This window comes from Tympanuchus pallidicinctus, unplaced genomic scaffold (genome assembly GCF_026119805.1).
Source record: "Tympanuchus pallidicinctus isolate F22 unplaced genomic scaffold, pur_lepc_1.0 scaffold16, whole genome shotgun sequence".
NCBI lineage: Eukaryota > Metazoa > Chordata > Aves > Galliformes > Phasianidae > Tympanuchus > Tympanuchus pallidicinctus.
In genome coordinates, this window is record NW_026294679.1 from 34,248,588 (window position 1) to 34,270,026 (window position 21,439).

Here is a 21,439-nt window from a genome sequence, read left to right on the forward strand (position 1 = left end):
CTTAAGAACATTCTTTGAGCAAATACTGCAATCAGACAAACCATAATAATGAGAATACTAGAGTGAACTGGGAGATGAATGTAAGTTGTAAGATGCTAGTTATTAGCTGTGCATACGATACACATGCATACTTTTTTGTTTATGGACCTCGTTCAAGTTACTGTTAGCTAGTTTAGTGGTAAATTTTCAGTAGCTGGAAATGTCCTGTTCAGTTGTCTGGCATGTGCTAGTGCCTGCAAAAGTTTAAGCTGATGCTTAATGAGAATGCTTTCTTCTGCTTGTCTAATTAAATGTAGTTTGTATTGCCTAGTTGCCCTGATTGAGAACTGTAAAACATTTGGCAAACAGAAATGACTGGTTTTTAGGCATTAAAATTATCAATATTTAAAACTTTAGTACACAAGAGCCAATTTTAAGGGCGTTATAGGAGCGGCCAGGTAAGTTCTGTGTGTATGCGTGAGGGATGCAGAGAGAAGATGGGGAAAAAAAACCCTAAACATCTGGGACAGGGTTTTGTTTTAACCAGGCCTTGTCCTGTCTAACTTGGGAATTGGGTTTCTTTACTGTTTTGGGTAACAGATAGATTGTGAACGTGCTTCCCAGGAGGCATTGTGCTGTTCTTCTCCTCGCCAAGCAAGTTCTCATAACATCTGTACATGGCTCTGATGAAAGATCTTGGGTCTCTTGTGCCCAGATTGAGCTTTCCTATTCATTTTACCTCTAGAGAGGGCACTGAGATCCAGTGGTAGCATGAACTAGATGTCATTGTTGTCACATATGATTTCTGTAGTATAAATTCAGGCTAGAAATGTTTGTTTTGGATTGTCTGCAGAAATGTAGCAAGCGTGTTGCTGTGCTGTAGTTTCATTTCAGTGTCATGTCAGCTGCAGTTCAGTTCATAGGAGTCTTGTAGTTTGAGTAACTAGTTCTTCGTTTTTTTCCACATAACATCCCCTAACTATTCTAGTTCTGTGGATCACAAGATCAAGATAGAGAAGAGCAACTTCATACTTCTTTTTATTTTTTTTAACACTAGGGTTGAGAAGCGAGGAATTAGTGAAAGCTGTTCTTTCTACAAACAGTTTCTGCAAACTTCCCTGAGAGGATGAAACCTCTTTCCAGACAGAGTTCTTTTGTAAAGAAACAACCTTGATAATCTGCTTCAAAAATCTATTGAATCTAATGCTCAAATACCCTCAACATAGAAATCGAAGCCAAAAGAAAATTGTATGCTGTTACATAGCTCTGGTAATACCACCTCTATTAGTTCTAACATAAATGCAAACACAAATTGGAGGCATATGTGAGGTGTGAACATCCTAGTCTGATTTATGAAACCAATGCTGAGCGATTCTTAAGAATTAGTGAAATATTCCATCTCCGATGTTTGCCTTGGCACCAAGGATGGTCCTTCCACGTGGTCTCTGTAAAGTTACATAAAGTGTCTGAGATGAGAGTAGGCAAAGGTGAATGGATATTGGTGGCAGAAAACCTGTCCTGGAAGAACTCTGAACATGCTTCTGTGCACAAGTGTTGCACATCCATGAAGTCCCCTTTGTTTTGCACTTAGTGGAGTGTGTTTTTTTTTTTTTTCCAGATAATTTGACTCTATAGTTTTTACTCAAAACCCAAGAAGTGAAGGTCTTCCAGTGCAGGAACTTTGCAAATTGCAGAGCTTGCCACGTCTCTGCAGTGATCACCTGAGCTATAAGGTGTGACAGTGTCATCCTTCAGAGATTCTTACTTACTTAGGTGTGTGTTTCTGGAAGCTGGAATGACAGATCTGTTGCCCAGCACTGATTCCTCTTCTCCCAAGGTTTTCTGTTAACGGATTTATACGTAGCTGCCAAACAAGTTTTTTGTGCATGTTTGAAGACGTCACATCACCTCTGAGCATTTTAACTTTCCCTAACAATCCTAATCAACAAACTAATGACATAATTTGAAAAGTAGGTGTTGGTCCATCCTGAGGCTTGGGTTGGAGAAAGACTATATCTCATCTCTGGAAATGAAAGAATATTCTCTGCACTCCTGCGTTTGTCTTAGTGTTCAATACTACTGGTCTCAGATTGAGCATTCTGGATAAGCCTACGTGCACCTGCTTTCAGAGTTCATAGTCCTAACAGCAGTATTATCTGCAAGGTGCTCTACTGTGGAAAGTCCTCGACTTTGATAAAGCTCTTTGATAAAATTATTAGTATGATATGAAACAAGCTTTAGTGACCAAGTGATTTTGAGCGTGCATGCTAGGTTCTTGATGTAAAATTTAAATCTGTTGTGCTCTTTTATTTTAATGGCAAAACTTAATTTAAGCAAATTCAACAAACCTCTGCCAAAAGGTCATTCAGTGTTTCTGAGAAGGTGCTGGTAAGACTGCTTTGGAAGAGTTGCCATGTTTCACTTTTTTTTTTTTTTTTTTTTTTTTTTTTTTTGCTATGTGTGCCACCTAGCACCAGCTAGGGATTCCAAAACTTTGGATTCTTTCTTGTCTAATTAAGATGCTTTCTGTATTCTTAGCCATTTTTTCTGGCATGTAGTTACTTCCTTTCCTTCTGTATGCTTGCTCATATGAGAGCGAAATGGTACAATGTTTTAATACAGTTCATATATAAGAATTTGTGACCAGTGGAAGTCAACATTTTGGAGTTCTTTGAGCAATTTGTTTTGTTTCCCTCTTCTGACCTATAGCTTGCTCTTTTACCATCTCCAGTTGTAGTCTGTAGTCTCTCTAGATTTGCTTCTGTGTTCCTATTAGAAACAGTTTTCTTCACTTATTGATGTTGACATGATAATATTAAAGGGTTTCAAGGTATCCATATGTCACTTGATTAAATGAGAACCTGTTTAAAAATAACGCAAGGGATTTGGCAGTCTTCCTGCCTGCAGAGCCTGGAGGTAAAGGAGACCTTTTAGGAGCACTCCTCATACTGATGAAACAGTGGTCATTGTGTAAGTCACTGCTGGTTGATACCCAGAATCTAGTGTAGGTGGTGCTGACAGCGTTTTGTTTTGAGCTGTTGTCTGTGCCACTGTGTTTCTTTGAGTTTGTAGAGATGAAAAGTTCTGCTGCATGGTTAAAGAACACTTTGGGTCTTGGCTTTTTATCAAACGTTGAAGAACAAACTCTTCAAATGTCAGAAGACTTCAACTGCAAACCTGAAAATGGTACAAGTTGCATCAGTCATGGTTATGGGAAGGCCATGACACTGGCCTGGAACAGCTTGGAACGTGTCCTCCGTCTTTTGATTGCTGGATAGCATCTGTAATAACTCTTAGCTATTACTGCAAAGTGATTAAGTGCCCATAGGTCCTTCTGCAAATTGAAACTCTGGGGGATATGGGAACTCCTTGCTGATGGCTTAAATGATATTAGGTTTGGATGTCAGTCTGCAGTTAGAGACAGATATCAGCTGTAGAGTGAGGTGTGTTTTCCTGTCATCCTGAGAACTGAACAGTTACTCGTGATGCTGATATACTCTGAATAATTCAGCTTTTGTCTCAAATGTCAGGTGCTGCACTGTGGATTTTGTGATTCTGACTTGCTTATGGCAAGAAATGTCTGATTTTTTTTTTAAGTGGATTCCTGTGATGTAATTGGAAGTGAAGCAACGTACATTTAAAAAACAAAACAAAAAAACTGAAAAACCCTACCTAATATTTTTCAGAAGCCTGTTCATTACATAATTTTTCTTGCTCTGATACTCAAATTTGATAAATAAAGCCCAAGTTCTGGTCATGCTTTAATTTTTTATGTTCTCTCTGTCTTTGGCCCATACTGCATCTCTTTTTTCATTGCCTCCTGTGGAATATCTTTGAGTCTGCTGCTTGAACCTGACTCAGTCCTCACTTGGAGTAATGGGCCTTGTTTCTCATTGAGAGCAGTGACAAAATTATCAGCCCCAAAAGGTGATACCCAGAAACGTGACCAAGTCTTCCCTTAGTTTGAGTGGGTCTGCCATGTTTCAGTACCCATCAACTTAGTTTATTAAACTAACTTAATTAATGTAGCAGGAAGGGAGAGAAAATAACTTGATGCTTTAAAGAAACTGCAGGGAGATAAGATAAATGACCTGCTCAGACAGGCAATAATGTTTAGTTTCAGCCTCTGAAGACCTCTTCAAATTTATCCCAAGGAAGCAAATGAAGAGATGTCTGGTGAGAATTTTGTCATTTGTCTTGTCCGAATCTCATGATTGCTTGTTCAGGCTGGCTCTGATGTGCCAAATAAATCCTTCCTGGTTTTGCTCCACCTAATCAAGCTTTAAACTTCAGAAGTCCATGCCTTCTGCCTCTGCCAGTGTTTGTTTGCATTCAGTGACCTTGTTTGCTTTGGCACTGTTTTCCTCCAAAGCTGCTTCAGCACTATTGATATAAGCCATTTTCCAGTTCTTTCCATTCAGTTGCTGCAATTTGTGTTTGTTAGCTTAGTCCTTTCCTTTTCTGACCTCTTTGGAACCATGGTGTGGCTCTGAGGACCAGCACCAAAGTATGTGACTGCTTCTGCAGTGTGATTCTGAAGAGTGGTGTCAGTGGTACTGTCGTACCTACAAGAAGTGGGTTCTCCCTTCGCTTGACCTTTACACCAGCAGTGCGCCTGCAGGTGATATTTCCACTTGCTTACAGAGTTGTAATACCCTCAGGCTTGCTCTCTCCCACTGTTTATCACAGCATCTGGACTCCAAACCTTCCTATTCTGAAGCTGAAGGGCTGATGCCGTTGGTTGTTTCTGGTTTGACCTGAACTGGTTAGTCTTTTGATTTGATCGGGAGTGATCATTTCCTTGGTGGATTTTTTTTCTTTTGGGCGCTTCATCTTCATGGTGGAGGAGCATGGACCAAGTTATCCTGAAGAATTCTTCATGAGGATCTTACCTGCTGCCATATGAGGTTCCATGAGGAATATGGAAAAGTAAAGCCTTCTTTTCCAGGACATTCATCCTGTACTTCCACATTCTGAGGTGGACATTTAAGACTTTGAGGTAGCATTAGTGAAGAAGAGGATGCTAAATGTCTGAATAGGGCTGGGCCTTGCACTGATGGCTGAGTGGAATGGATTAGCTCCAACGCGATATCATGAGATAACTTGAAGGGGTTTGGTAGCAGTCACAAGGATCTGTCTGCCTCCCAAGGCAACTGTAATTATAGCATGTTAGTGTGGTAGATTAGATGCTGGTGGGGCATGTGTTGAAGTGGATAATTGTTTAAGTGCCAGAAGTGTTTCTGGCTGAAATGTTGCACTTTTGCCTTTCCCCTTGCATTTCCTTAATAGTTGTGATGTCTCAGGTCCTTATAGGAAATGCACATAAGCTGGAAACTTTTTCTGTGTGCCTTACCTAAAACACTGAAAGTGGGGCTAATGAACTTTGGATAGGGAAGGCAGATGCTGCTTGTTTCATATACTTTTGAATTCTCAGTGTTTTTGTACTTACGTTATATTAATTTATATTAATACTTTTAATATGAAAATTTATATTAATACTTACGGTATACTAATTTGTAGACAAGAGTATTAGCTAAGCAGTCAAATCTTCTCTGCTCCAGTACCAATGCCCAGAAAACAATGATGACTTCCTGGTGCCAGGTTGCCTTCAATAGGGAGCCATGCCTATGCAGTGTGCAGTAGAACCACCGACTTTTAACAGAAATGCAAGAACTTTAGCTCTTGTGGGAAGACTGGGCCTTTGCATTTTGGATCTTTTGCCTTAAAGCTGAAAGTAGAGTGAAATAACAGTTTCCTTTTTACAAAGGAAGTAGACACAGCTTAGAGTTTCCTATAAATGAGTGCTTAGTGTGCTAGTCAAGACCAACTTATTAATGGTAGCTAATCTTTGAAATGTCTACTCTTGACTGGTGAAGGTGTAGCAAATGGTGGTGAAGTAGTACAGGGACATTCAGTGTATCTTATCGAGCTGTTTAGCTGAAACTGTAGAGGTGAATTTTCTCTGCGTATCTTTTTCAGAGAGTGCCTATACCAGAGCAAAACATAGCTGCTGGTCATAGAATAGAGTCATAGAATCCTTAGAGCTGGAAGGAACATCTGAACGCCATCTATTGCAACTCCCCTGCAATGAACAGGGCTACACAGCTAGATCAGGTTGCCCAAGGCGTTATCTAGCCTGGCCTTGAAAGTCTCCAGGGACAGGACATCAACCACATGGTTAGCCAGGTGTTACAGTGCCTCACCAATGTGACTGTGAAAGATTTTTTTTTCTTTATCACTTTGCTAAATTTTCTCTCTCTGAGCTTGTAACCATTTCCCCTTGTTCTGTCATGCAGACCCTACTAAAAAGTCTTTCCCCTTCTTTACTGTGGCTCTTCTTAAGTCATCTCACAGCCTTCTCTTCTCCAGACTGCACAGCCCCAGCTCTCTCAGCGTGTCCTAACAGGGGAGGTGTTCCATCCCTTGGATCATTTTTGTGACCTTCTCTGGATGGACTCCAGCAGGTCCATGTCTCTCCTGCACTGAGGACTCCACATCTGCATGCAGTGCTCTAGGTGAGGCCACACCAGCACAAAGCAGACGAGCAGGATCACCTCTCTCGTCCTGCTTGTCACGCTTCTTTGGATGCAGCTCAGGATATGATTGACTTTCTGAACTGTGAGGGCACAGTGTTGCCTCATGTTCAGCTTGCCATCCATCAGCACCATCAGGTCTTTTTCGGTAGGGCTGTGCTCAATCCTTTAATCCCCAGCTTGTATTGGTAGTGAGGATTGCCTTTACCCAGGTGCAGACCTTGCATTAGCCCTGTGGAGAAGGAGGACTTGGTGGTCCTTGTGAACAAGGTGCTGGACATGAGCCAGCAGTGTGCACCCGCAGCCCGGAAGGCCAACTGCATCCTGGGCTGCAGTAGAAGAGGGGTGGCCAGCAGGGAGAGGGAGGTGATCGTACCCCTCTACTTAGCTCATGTGATGTCCCATCTGCAGTGCTGCGTCCAGGCTTGGGACCCTCAGCACAGGAACAACGTGGAGCTCTTGGAGCAGGTAATCGGAGGGCTGGAGCACCTCTCCTGAAGAAAGGTTGGGGAAACTGGGCTTGTTAAGCTTGGAGAAGAGAAGGCTCTGGGGAGATCTTATTGTGGCCTTCCAGTACTTGAAGGGAGCGTGTAAACATGAGGAGGAATGGCTGTTTACGAGGGTGAATAGTGATAGGACAAAGGAGAATGGCTTTAAACTGAGACAGGGGAGATTTAGTTTGGATATTAGGAGGAAGTTTTTCACTCTGATGGTGGTGATGCACTGGAACAGATTGCCCAAGGAGGTTGTGGATGCCTCATCCCTGGAGGCATTCAAGGCCAGGCTGGATGTGGCTCTGGGCAGCCTGGTCTGGTGGCTAGTGACGGACATAATATACTGGCTGATATCACCTAATTCTTTCAAAATTACATTTTACTTTGTCTCTTTGTGTCTGGATGCCTGTTGTGGTGTTACAGTGGATAATCTAAAGGACCAGATAGCTGGTGATGGGCATCTGTCAAGTTCTGCTTAAGAGCAATATACGTAAACAGTCTTCTAAGCTGCCCTTTTGTGTAGGATGGCAATCACTTTCAGAGTGCGACTTCTCTTAGTAATGGTCGGCAAGCATGTACCTGCTAAGAACTGTCTCTGTGAAGCTGTAGTGAATCCACTGTGATGGGCACTCTTTTGTAGGGTGCGTTTGCTCAGTCACAACTATTTCTGTATATAAATAAAAATGTTCTGTTACACAGGAGGCTGTAGAGGATGATGTTCTATGTTGATAAATGTTAGTCACCTATAATGCTTTGCACAGGTTGTTAGATCTGACTAACCCTTGGTAGGAAAATGTCTTTATGCCTTGCAGGCTTACCACTTGTCTAACTTGTCATCTACTTTTTTCATAGATAATTGATTTTATAACTACTTCTTAATAAGAAGCAACTTCTGAAAGCGAAATTGGATAAAATTTATTTTGATTGATGCAGAGTGTTGTGTATTGTCTGGGCGAATTGGTGGAAATGTCTTTGCATGCAACATAACTGATGATGTACTGTTGTCCGAACTAGTTTTGTTTGTATTATTGATTTGGCTTTGATCAGTTGGTATTAGTCAATTTTATAAGCTGCTAGAGAATATTAAAGCAAGCTTGTTCTTTGTGTTTTTCCTCCCTAGGACAAAATGTTTCACTTTTGGGTAAATACATTCTTCATAGGACTGGATGAAAATTCAGACAAAGTAGAAAATGGAAGTCTAGTTGCAGATCAGGAACTTGATGGTATTTTCAGTACAGAGCGCTCAGATAATGACAAGGAATATTTAATCCTTACATTAACAAAAAATGATCTAGACAAAGCAAATAAAGACAAAGCCAACAGATATTTTTCTCCAAACTTCAAGGTCAGTATACATTTCATGTAAACAAAGCTGAAAAGCTGCATGAAGTTATCTGATTTATTTGTCTTGCTTTACAGAGGAACTGTTTGAAACTGTGCAGAAATCTAACTCACGTATGTGTTTCCTGCCACTTAGCCAAAGATTTTAACTTCCTAAGTGTATTGACTTTTCCAGGAAGCCAGTAAATGGTGTGAGAGTTTTTCTGTGTAAAACTGGTGAGAGACTGGGAGAGAAAAGCTTCATTTTTTATTTTATTTTTTTTTTTTTTTGAGGTATTTATCAAAGCCAGTAGAGACGATTAGTAAGAATTCCAGAGAATCTAACAACAGTTTTTTCTGGTGTACCTGCTGCATTACTGTTAGTGCTGAGCTTTATGCATAATTTCTGAGTTGATTTGCAGAGGTACACACTTCATGGGAACAGCTTATAACCTGAGTTTTGGCTCTGAGGAGAGCGAGCCATTGCCAGCACTGTTCTCAAAATGGAAAGGATGTTTTTGAGCACACTGATAAAATGTCAGGAGTCCACAACTGTATGTATCTGAATGTAGCAGTTACAGTTACCTGATTGTTGCATGGATCAGACCTTAATGCACAATTACTGGTTATGGTACTGAAAAAGCACTTTGTTCATTTCTGCAATGTTATTACAATCTCTGTGTTGTTAGAGATGTAGAGGTAGGATGGTTGAAAAGCTGACATGGCTGCAGTGTTATGTCCAGCTGCTGTAGCTCCAGAACAGAAACGGCTGGTGCAGGTGCCCAGAACTTCAGCAGAGCTTGCTGGTGGATCTCTCTTCTCTCAGGAGTAGTACTGAGAGTTTGGCTACTCTAAGAGCACTTTCTTTTCTTTCCAGACTAGGGAGGGGAGCAGTTGTGTCACTCAGGATAGTGAAAGGAGCTGTGCTGTTGCAGATAGCAGTTGTTACGTGTGTTGTGCTGAAGTTCAGGTTACCTTTTTAAATTGTTGTTTCTTCCTTCCCCAGGTGAAGCTATTTTTCACAAAAACGGTAGAAGAGCCATCAAATCCAGAGGCTAGCAGTTCAACTTCTGTAACACCAGATGTTAGTGACAATGAACCTGATCATTACAGATACTCTGACACCACTGACTCTGATCCAGAGAATGAACCTTTTGATGAAGATCAGCATACGCAGATTACAAAAGTCTGAATATTTTTTTTTTATCGGAGATAAAAAAAAAAAAAAATGCGAAGAATGACAAACTTGAATAAACTGAAAAAAGGACCTTTTTAAATGGCAATAGGACACAGTGTCAGATTACCAATTATAGGAACAATTCTTTCCTGACCAATCTTGTTTTGCCCTATAAATCTACAGGTTTGACACTTGTCCAGTTGAATAAAAATGGTTACGTAGCTCTGATATGTATATACCTTTTTGTGTCAAAAGGACATTAAAACTTCAATTAGGAACTATAAATATGGCACTTTCCCATTTTATTCCAGTTTTATAAAAGTGGAGACAGACTTAATGTGTATACGTAGGAATTTTTCCTTTTGTGTTCTGTCACCAAACAAAGTTTTGAAAAAATGCAAATATACAGGTTCACATCCTGCCCCTTTTTTTTTTTTTTTTTTTTTTCTTTGCACTTATGTGGCAACAGAAAAGTCTGCAGTTGGCTAAGAGATGTCTCTAGAAGGTTTTACTACATTCTAATGCATGTATTTTGGATGGGGGATGGAAAGTAATGCTCAGAAAGGAATATAGTCTGCTGGAGCTTGGCCTGTGTACCATATCCAGCTATTTACTTGCACCTTTCTTTAGCATGCTGCCGTAATTCATCCTGGACAATTGAAGAGTCGCCGCTGTCACTGCTTGTTGTTTGTGCATTTTATTTTTTTTAAGTGTAATGGTGCTAGAAAAGGCAGCTAGAGGGAGTGGTTCTGTGTAGGGGTACAGGAATGAACCTTTGCAACATCCTAAAGACCTGCAAAATGAAGGGAGAAAAATTATTGGGGTCACAGAAAGGAAACGCAGCAACAATGACTTAACCATACAAATGTGGAGGCTATCATCTTAAAATACGGGCTTGAAACAAATTGTTGTAAAAATTGTCGGTGATTCATTAATTGTTTTACTGAATTGTAACGGCTGCTCCATCTCCTGTGTAATCAAGACCAGTGCTAAAAGTCAGTTGCTATTAGTGCATACGTCAGGCAACATCTCAACATTTCTTATTAGGTCTTCAATCATATTCCTGCTGAGAATACTTCATGTGCTGCCTTGCAAGCTTTTTTTTTCCTCATTAATATGAAAGTATTTTGTAGCGGTGCACAGGAAATTTCAATTGGAGATTCTCCAGGTTAATGTTTATTTTGAAGATTTATGATGCATTTATTCAGTCAAACCTCTGTCAGCCATTCCGCCCCTTTGACCTTACACATTGTATTACAATGAGTTTTGCAGTTTTGCACACTTTTCTAAAAATGTCATTAACTGTTAGGGAATTTTACTTGAATACTCAGTACCTACAATATTTTAAAAAGAGACACTGCAGGAGACAGTGTTGAATTGTCAACGCTGTGTCTATATGAAGATGTGTACTTTTCACAAGCAGAACTTGTCCCAGCTGTATTGCTTGCTATTTAAAAAAAAGCAACACACCAACAAAAACCACAAATCAAAACAAACTAGATTTCTCATCTGGCAATGTTGTTTGTTCATAGGGCTTGAGATTCACTTTCAGCATATAATTGCTATGCCCAGACTGCAGATGACTTGACAGTACAACTACTGTTGTATGGACGCGTGAAGAAGCTGACAAAGATGCTCACTCTGAAGTGCACCAAGGATTGCTGTCCCCAGATTTACACTTGTTCAATTAAAACTTCTCTTACTCAATTAACTTAATAGGACTGACATTGAAGTTCATTAGCTGTGTTCTCGCCTAGATAACAGCAGTGTATGGAATCCGTGAGGGCCCTGTACGACAGCATTAATGGTAAGAATTGAAGGAGACGAGGCAGGACTCACTTTTGGCGAAGGAAGGTATCACGTGCTTTTTTGGGATCCGTTGGTCAACTTTGCTCATCGTATTCACGATTCTAACTTCTAACAGAGCTGGTAAATGTTTTCTGACATAGAGATCTGATCAAGCTGTAGTGTCTCAGTGGAGCAGGAGGCTGGTTCCAGTGCTCGCTGTTCCCAGTGGTGTTGACAAGCAGGAAGTGGTTACCTGGGGACATGACGTTAACTCTTACCCTTTTAATCATGTTTCACCCTGTCTGATTTTAACAGTTGGTAAAAAGATTGTGTTGGCTAATAAACAAACCTGTTCGAGCTTTCAAAGTACTGAGATATCGACACCGTTCTGTGTCCTGCTTTGAAGTTTGTGATAACAAAATGCATCGGTGTGCTTCCAGTGCGTAACGCCGAGGGCTGGATTGGAAGAGATGTGATGGGCTTTTGCACTGTTATTTTTCCTTTGGAATGTGAAAGGTTGGAATGAGGGTTTTGATTTTGAATGTTTCGATGTTTCTGAGAAGCCTTGCTTACATTTTATGGTGTAGTCATTGGAAATGGAAAAAATGGCATTATATATATATTATATATATAAATATATATTATACATACTCTCCTATAGTTTATTTCAGTTACCACCCCCATAGAAGTTGACAAGAATTACTACAACTGAAAGGTTTTTGAGTCCTTATTAAAACTTTATTTATGACAGTATTCATAATTAGCTTGAAACGCATTCTGTAGGTAATCTCTCCTTGAGTTTCTGGACTGTATGCTTAAACTTCTGGATGTGCAGCAGCTTACATGTCTGAAACTACTTGAAGGCATCACTTCTGTAAGAGCTTACTGTTAGGCCCTAAGCATCCTTGGTCATTGGTAGCCCCACTCAAAATATTTGCCACAGCTCTTAAGGGCAGCTGTACAAATAGCATCTGGATTTGAGGCACACGTTGGGAACTGGAGTTCGCATACAGCATCAGATGTTTCGGCTTGGAAAACAAAACTAAAATCGGATGCTAGCATGCAAGTTCCATGTTTAGTCGTAGCAAACGTGTGCAATATGCTAACGATGCCTGTGGTTGCCACGAAGTGCCTCGTTTACCTTTACGATACCATTAAGAAGCGTCATGCATGCAGATGGATGGGGTGGAACTGTGCACTAAAAGGGGCTCCAACTGCAGCGCTTGGCAGAGCTGCCTTTCTCTGCCAGTTCTAATTTTCAGTCTGTTTTCATATAGCATATATATATATATAGATACTAAAAGAAAAAAAAAATCAGTCTGTTAAGCAGCCTTACTCTGATTCAGCCTCTTCAAATACTATTGTGCTGTGCAACAGTGGCTCTGTGTGTAATGCTATGCACTGAGAATACACAAAACAAAGTATGACATGTACAGGATAATGCCTCATACAAATCAGATGTCCGTTTGTTATTGTGTTTAACAACCCTTTATCTCTTAGTGTTAAAACTCCACTTAAAACTGATTAAAGTCTCATTCTTGTCACTGTGTGGGTGTTTTATTGAAGTATTCTGAGTACAGAATGGTCAGGTAATGTTCTGCTGGTAAGCAAATGATTTTCAGCATGTTTCTTAGAGCTACGGGTGCTTCTGGAAGGAGCTCTGTGTGTATGAGGGTTTTGAGGTAGCTTGGAACCCTTTTCTACTCAGCACCTTTGAAGGAGGACTGGAAGAACGAGCTGTGCGCACTGACCTCCACAACCTGTTTCTTTCCTCCGACACGGTTGTGATGAGGTGCAGGGCTGCCTTCCAGGGGAACTAAATCCTTCTTCAAGAGAACATTTGTGACTTTGTTTTTAATGTTAACTGGTGCATCTCCAGCTCTAAGTCAGCAACAAGCTGCATTTTCCCAGTGGAATAGCCCTGTTCTACATGCACTAAGACAAGTTTGTGTTTTCCTATTATTGCTTGGCTATTTTCAAGCTAGACTTGTTTTCTGCCCTTAAATTAAGGAATACCTTCTCTTTTCCTTCAGTTTTAGGGAGGCCCTTTGAGCTTCCAGGAATAAACTTGTTATTCTTCTTTCCTTCCCCCTGGTTTTAATGTTAGCCCTGTGTTATATCTGGCTAAGCATCAAAATCTGAGATGTTTGGTGCCCTGACCCTTCCTTGTGAGTGGCACAGTTTAGGTCTTCACACCATTGTGGTAGAGCAGCAACCGCTGCTCTGTGGTTTGTAAGTATGCACTGCTTCCTCGGGTAGGCTTAGTTTTCAGACAGAAAATGAAAAGAGAGTAGGGCGATGTAGAAAGGAGGGATGGAAAGCAATCTGGACAGCGTTCTGTCTGTTGAGCGGCTTCCTTAAATACACGCATGTCTGTGAGGAGGTCCTCTTATGAAGATTGGTGGAAAGTGCTGTTGAGATGTGGGTAGAACATCTCCTTTGTTCCCATCCTGTTGCTGCTGGAGGGCATGTGATCCAGTGCTTAGCCCATCCCTGTATGCTGTTCCTGGCAGCACCTGCCCAGCTGTGCTGCTGGTGCTTGCTGGCCCTCGTTGCCCCTATGGGGCAGCAGGCAGCAGCGTGCCTTGTGCAGATCTCTTTTTGAAAGACTGCTGTAATGTGGTTGTTAATAATTCACCGGATCTTTTTTTAAAAACTGCGGACTGAGTTTCAAATCACCTCTTCTGGGAGGAGTTACGTTGGTAGCAACCTGGCTTTAAATGCTTTTTCTCATTTTTCTTTAGTTGTTTGGCATTTTGGTGATGAAATGAGTGGTGATGTATGCTACTATAATAAAAAATGCACTTTTTTTTCCCCCTCTTGGCATCTTTTCCTTGTGTTTTGAGGCTTTTCGTGGTGTTTTGTTTCTTTTGTGCATTTCTTGTTCTCTGCTCATTTTTCTTTGTGCTTCTGAACATCTTAGGCACTGGTGTCTTTCTTGCAGCATAGGGCAGATGACTCCTTTTTGTTCTCTTACTCAGCTTTATTTCAGCTTTATTTAGCTCTACTCTGAAGGCATGGCAAGGAGAAAAGGCTTTTAGGCTGCTTTCTTCAAGGAATAGATCTGGAGGAGCATAAGAGCAGCAAGCAGGTTTGGCTCAGCTGCTGATGTGTATTGGGAACCTGCTCACCTTCATGCTGCCAAATGGGAATGGTGAGTTGTGCAGCTTTATTTTTTGAGGACTCTTCTTGTGCCTTGTGTCACATAGATAGCTCTATGGTGGGAAAAGGTGATACTGAAAATAGATGGGTGGAGACATGGAACTTGTGAAAGGAAAGGAGTGATGGAGCGTGATCAGAGAGATGTGATGAGGTTTTGCAAAAATAGTGTAAAACAGCTGTTGAGAAAGATCTGAGAGCCATCTGGAGGATTGAGTTCAAAAGGGAGATAGTTTGGAGAGAGGTTAGCTTGAACATCATTGATTTTAGTCATTGGAAGAGTGATGGGCTGGAAATTTGGGAAATGCTGAGTTGGAAAATACTGAGTAATACTGAAGAGTAGAAGAGAAGGGAGGTGCTTCTGCCAGGCTGGGATTGTGTGAACTCCAGAGGGCTGTCTGCTCTACTGGCTCTCAGCTTAGCTCTTCTGTGTAGAAAGGGATGAAAGGTTTAGTGTGAGAACTTGAGATCACAGCTTGTATGCTGTGCCCTGCTTAACGAACCAGGGAATTTGCTGCTTACAGTGTCTCTCCAGGACAATGTCCTACATCAGCACACAGTACATGAATAATGGTACCTGCTGCAAATCAGACTGGTTTCTTCAGGTCTAGTGGAAATGCTTTGCTTCATCATTTCTGATGTCTTCATTGCATTTAATACCTTCTTAAAGACGTCCTTTTGAACTGTTCCTTTCTTGAAAGTTTTGTCCTCTCTTCAGTGTCTCATAACAGCCTGGAGGCTCCTTTGCACCACAGGATTAAGGCCACTTCCCAAAGTTTCTACAAAATGAGACTTTAAGCTCTGAATCTCATTGCTTGAGTTTGCAGAGAAACATCCAATGACCAGTGCTGCAGTGAGCCCCCATCTGGCAAAGTCTTGGGGATAAGATTTGGAGATCGTATTATAGGGCAATAAGATGGGACTGGGCAACTTTTGTTTAAGTAGGATGAAAAGCCTACTTACTTGATAAAAATCCCAACTTTGGCAGAGTTTCTCTTGACCAATGTCTGCAAGATTTGCTGGTGGAATTATGGAATTCTTCGTGCCAGCCTGTAGTTTGCATTGCCCGACAGTGCCCAGTGGCTGCATTGATCAAGCAGATAGAAGTAAATCCCCAGCATTTTAAACTGTCGGACTGTGGAGGGTATTTTTGGTCATGTGAAACACTAAGGACAGTGACAGCTAGAAGCAGGGTGAGCAGTGCTCTCAGGAGAATACTGCATTCCTGCACATGCCTATTTTGCAGCATCATGGAAATGTTGCTTATGCTCTGCAGAGTCTGTAGTTCAGCCTCCTGTTTGGAACAGAACTAGTGTCCCTCAATCTGGCTTTGTCTGGTTGAGTTGTGATGACTCTAAGGACCTGCTTTTCCTCCTCCTCCTCTTGTCCTCCCTGTCCTCTTTCACAATTGCCAGAAATGGAAATGGATTTGAGGATTGAGGAACCTCTTCTGAGCTGTTACATCTGTTGTAAAGTTAGCTTGGATGGAGAAAGCCAAGCTCTTAAGTAAGCAAAGGAGGAAAAAAACGAGAGTGCAGCACATCCATGTGAAAGCCACAGTAGTCAGGGTCATATGTTGGGTATTCTTTCTTCCCTAAATAAGTTCTGCAGCAAGAAATTTGGATTATTTAGGTTCAGAGCAATGCAGGAGCACAAGTCCAAGCTCCTCTAGAAGGGTGGGACTAGTCTGTTAGGACTTTGGCACATTTTGCAATATCGGGGGATGGATGGGTGAATGCTGTCGTGTGCAGATGCATTCACTGTGCTGCTTATTCTGCTTGGTGCTCATAGTCCAGTCCTGCCAGGGAAGTGGGAAGAGGCAGCACTGGGAGGTGCATGTGCCCTGGAGCTGCTTTGATGGCCAGAGAGAGGCTGTGTACAGCAGCATGCCAGAGAAAGGAGGTTGGTTTGGGATCTCTAAGCCAGCCCTGTTTTATAAGTAGAGAGAGGAGGCAAGATGGGAGAGCTTGAGATCAGGCTGGTAATTGCTGTTATGCTTTCTTTGAGAGGCAGTTGTGCTGCTGTGGCTGCAAGATTTTGCGACAGGAGGAAGGACTGACTTATTAAAAGGAGTCCATGTGGCAAACAAGTTTGAAGAGGAGTGCTTACAGAAGGTGCAACATAAGTGGTTACTAAGAGAAAAGAGCAGACCGTAATGGTTCTCAAAACCATGGTATGAAACGTGCTGGCCACATCAGCAGGGTGAGGAAGCAGCCTGGGCCAACCAAAATCAAATCATCTGCTGATGGTAAGATGCCCAGGGCGTGATTTTGCTGGTGGCAGCAACCTGATGTTCCTGCTTTGATACTCATCGAACTTCTGAGGAGTGTGCTTTTCTAATCAGGTTCATGGCCTTTTCTTCAGATGAAACAACATACCCAGTTCATCTGATATGTGCCTGCAGCTGAACTTTTTATCTAGTAGCCCACTTCCTGCAGCAGTTCTGTGAGCTCATTTGGACTTGCACAATTCCAAGCCCATAGATTGGTGATCAACACTGACTGCTGCTTTGGTGCTCCCCGTCTGATGCCCACTGCTCTGGGCAATTTCTCTCCAAAAAACTGCTCGCAACGGTGACTCATGGCAGAAGTGGGCCTGTTGCTGCTTGTCACTTCCTTCTGGCAAAAGCCATTGCTGTTCAGCATGTTTGCACATCTGCTTCTTGGGCTAGAGTGATTGATTTAAAATTCATGTTCAGCAAACTTGAGAAGTCCAGTTCCCTTCCATGTGGAGCACGTGGTTCCTTTCCACTTTCTTAATAAAGAATTAAGAGACCCTAGGGATGAGACGCAACCCGATGATGGGAGCAGTTACACCATTGTGTATTTGGGTAATACCTTCTGACTTCACTCTTCCAAAAGTTTGGACAAAGCGAGATTGGCGAAGCAGCAGGGAGAGCTGGGAAGGTGGAGGTGAGGCAAAGTGAGATGGAAGGGAGATAAAGAATGCTATGTGTCCAAATAACTGAGTATCCGAAGGTAGATCTGAAATTTGGCAGTGATTTGACAACTTGATACAGTGGTTGTTTTTTTTTTCATCTTGGCATCTTGCTGCAGGTGTAAGAATAACAGTTTTGAGTACGCATCTGTGCAGCAATACAACTGTTTGACTTTCTGATTACTGAAAGTGCTGTCCTGCCTCTGTGGCTGGAGACGGCTGTTCAGAGATGATTAAGAGCAGGGTGCACGTATAAGAGATCAGCCTGCACCCAAAACCAGTCGGTGGCTCAGGATTTCCTGAACTGGCTGCACTATTTAGTAATTTTCAGTGTATTTCTTTTCAAAGCACAGGTCCAGTGTCCCTTCAAAACTGATGCATTCTTTGCAACCACTGCCTCTGGGTAAGGATCTTAAAGCTCTAGGGTGACAAGAAGCAGCTCCTTAATGAGTTTTACTACAAAATGCAGTTAATCACTTCTGGTTATTGCACTGGAAGAGACAGCAGGAGGCCAAATCCTCTGCTGTTCCCTTCTCTTCTACTTGTGATTTTGGGGTTCTCTGGCAAAGGCATCTCTTCTCCAGGCTGAAGACTTCTAGTTTGAATTTCACTTGGCAAAGCAATACTTCGGGACTGAAAGATGGGAAAAAAAAAAAAAAATCTGATGTTTTATACCACAGTAAAAGCATCTTTATAGAAGTTATTTGCACAGCCATTACATTCTGCCTTGGTACTTAAATGGCAGCTGTGACTTATGGTCCTGTACGAAGTTTTCATTTCCCATGAGGTCGTTCAGTTTTGGGTCATCCTCTGTGTGAGGGATGTAACTAGTGGCATGTCATTGACACCTGGTGAGGTGCAGATGAGTTTTTCTCCAGGGGATTTATATGTGCAACAGGCCATTGCATGTGCCAACAATATAGGTCTTTGGTAGTGTATGCGTATAGTATGCTGCATGTATAGTACAGGCAGATAGGCTGTCGATATAGATGATGCAGTATTATTGGTAAAAATGCTGTTTCTCTTTGGACTGTGTGTTGAATCTAACATCGTAAGAGTGTAATCATCATTTTCAATCTCAAGCGCGTGTTTGCTTCTCTTTTATTGAAGCCCGCTGAGTAGCTTAATTGGGAGACTTGCTCTTGGATAAATGTTTTGAATAATGAGACAGTCTAGCAGTGCTTCTGCCTAGTAATACTTTTTTTTAAATCTCATGTTGGACTTGGTGCTCTGTCTCTGCACCATGTTCATGAGATACTCCAGGCCTATATTCCTTGTTAAAGGCTATCAGCTGCTGCTTCAGGTCTGGAATGACATGTGCAGGAGCACTGCCCATCTGCAGCCTCTAGGCTTGTTGATCTCTCTGTAGCTGCAGCTTAGCTTTTGTTCCACTTGCTGCTGAAAGCTGATTTTTATCTTATTTGTGGTTGTTCACTGTGAGCTGATGTGGTTTCCACTTTGATTTCTGGTGCAATGCATCAGACTCACTGCAACTGGCAAAGATTTTGGGGGCTCCTGCGGAACAGCTGGGGCCTGAGAAAAATCTGGTTTGTTTGAGCCCTTTTCCCTTCTTCCACGCAGAAATAATCTACTCTGTTGGCTGCTGCTCTAGATTTCTCTAAATTGGTACCTGCCTCTTCAGGGCTGAAAAAAAGCAGCTGTAATCCTTCAGTCCAACCTCCTCAGGCTTCCTCATTCAGAGCCACTTCTGTATGCAACGTCAGCTTGAGCCAAAGCATCCTTTTAAGGATTTTTGATCCTAAATATGCTGATGGTGGACCATTTCAGCCTGGAGTTGGCAGACATCTGGCTTTGATCTATGACCTTTTATTGTAGAAGCCTCTAACCAACCACAAGGCCATATCCAGCACCCACGAACCTCAGGTGTAAGCTGTGTGCTGATGCATCGAATGGTAAATCCATGGTAGATGCTATCAGGTGGCTCTCTCCTCCAATGCCCATGGCCAGTCAGTACAGGCTTTGCTCTTCTTTGTGTGATAGTGGAGGCCAAATAATGGCCCGTTCCACCTCTTGATATTTTGCAGTGTCCATCTTTCCTTGCCCATCATGTACTCCCAGTGAGTACTTTCCCCTCTGTTCTCTCTCCTTGTAGCTTTTCCTTGTATCCATCTGGTTTTCTTTTATTTTGCTGGAATCCTGGTAATGTGTCCAAATCTGAAGCCTGCAGTTCATTCCTTCTTCACAAGTGTGTGCTAACTTTATATAACAAAGTTAAATATACTGTTTCGATTGGGTCTTTGTTCTGTATTTGTGTAACAACTGCTTGTTCATATCAAAGCTTGTATGTGAAGTGGAAGGAAATGTTATTCAGATGTGGGACCAGCTCTGCACTTAATTCTGTGGATTATATATTTCATTATTTTATTGAGTTAGACACCAAAAAAGAAGCCCAAACTGATTTTTCTTTTTCTTCATCCAGCAAGTCTCTTTGCCAGCACATCTCTGACTCTCACCAAATCTGAGGCCTGACAAAGCATAAACCCACCAGGTTTTCATGGGGCTTGCATATGCTTGGACTTTGCCAGTTCTTACAGAGGAATCTTTTGGCTGTTTGGATTAAACTTGGAATAAGTTAAGCAAATAAATTAACCTGTATATGCCACGCAGATGAAATACATTTTCCACAAGTCCATTAGGTGATAGCTATGGTCAAATCAGCAAGAGATATTTGCAACCTCATCTAGGGTCTTTCCAGCCTCTCTCCCTCCTCCAGGCTACCATTGAGCTGGGATGCTGGTGGTTTTCCAAACCCATGGATGCTTTGAATATTAAGGATTCCTACTCTTTCTATTCTTTTGAAATGAAGAAAGAAAACAAAAGATTTTCAGATTTTAGCATCCCTGTGTCCATGACAGACATTGCCAGTGGAGCATCCTGTGTTCAGTGGTGCTTGGGATGGAGGTTCAGCTATTGGCCTCCTGTTAGGTGCAATAGAGACTCAAGCATGTTGTTTTCCTCTGTAGCTGGGAAAAAGCTCATCCTCTCCTCCACCAAACACTGCTGAGGGCCCCACAACTTACACAGAGAATCCTCCATTCAGATGGATGTTTTTGCATGAAAACTTTTGCCAGAAGGGTGAGTTTTTCTGAGAACAACAAAATAATGAGCTGCAAATATTTCTCTAAGTTCAATTTAATGGCAATGGTCTTCCAGACCATTCTGTAAAACGTGGCCACAAATTTGTCTAATAGAATAGGAAACTATTCTTTTTCCCCCTGTAAATGAAGGATCAATAGCATGTTTAACCTCCGAAAAAGTGCTGTGGAAGTCCAGTAACACGCAACTCTGCCCAAGTGTGCAGAAACTGGTAGAACAAGGTCTCCACTGCCAACAAGCTGGAAGCTGATGTCATAGGAGATCAGCCTAGAGTTAAGATGAATGCGGCAGCCAGACAGAAGATGATGCTGCTTGGAATTGCAAGGGCACATCTGCTCGAGCAGTACTGGAGTCTTGCACTAAGTTAAAGGGTACTGGTTTGTGGTAGCTGCTTGCTCTCTGGGGATGTGACAGTGACCAAAACTGGCCATCAGGGACCTCCCAGATGCCCAGCTTGGGTTAGAAGGGTTTGTTCGTTTGTCCTTGTGATCCTCAGGAAAGCTTTTGCTTTCTGAAGTTGCGTTATTTTTGCTATTTGTTCACAATACTGTCAAAAGACTTGAGCTTTTATCTTTAGATGCAAATAATTTTGTTGTCAGTGTGTAACTTGCTGCTAGCTCAAGCTTGGTTGACAGTATTTGATTAATGAAATTGTCAGTAAAATTTCCAAGTGTCCAAGTCAGCTTCAAGGCAATCAGTGATTAAAGCATAGCTGAAGGTCAATGAAACTCAGGATTTGCCCTGCCCTTCACTCTTATAAAAAGAGCCTGGAAGCTCCTAAAGTACCCAAGATGCCTTTGAAAGTGGAGCTCTCTGTTTGCATGGATGTAACCAAAACCCATATTTCTAAACAGACTCAGTTAAACCAAGATAATCTCCCAGGGAAATTCAGATTCAGAGGCTTGTGATTAATTAGGTATTAGACTCACTGAAAA

At 41.8% G+C, this 21,439-nt stretch overlaps 1 protein-coding gene across 1 annotated transcript in view; it reads left to right on the plus strand.

Annotated features, from left to right (window-relative positions):
- The window catches only part of PTEN (phosphatase and tensin homolog), a 45,789-nt gene extending 32,954 nt beyond the window's left edge, over nucleotides 1-12,835 (plus strand). Inside the window, exons 8-9 of the mRNA XM_052677610.1 lie at nucleotides 8,127-8,351; nucleotides 9,333-12,835. Of these exons, the coding sequence (XP_052533570.1) occupies nucleotides 8,127-8,351; nucleotides 9,333-9,518 (411 nt within the window). The 3' untranslated portion in view covers nucleotides 9,519-12,835. The remainder of the gene's footprint in view (nucleotides 1-8,126; nucleotides 8,352-9,332) is intronic.
- Nucleotides 12,836-21,439: the final 8,604 nt, after the last annotated feature.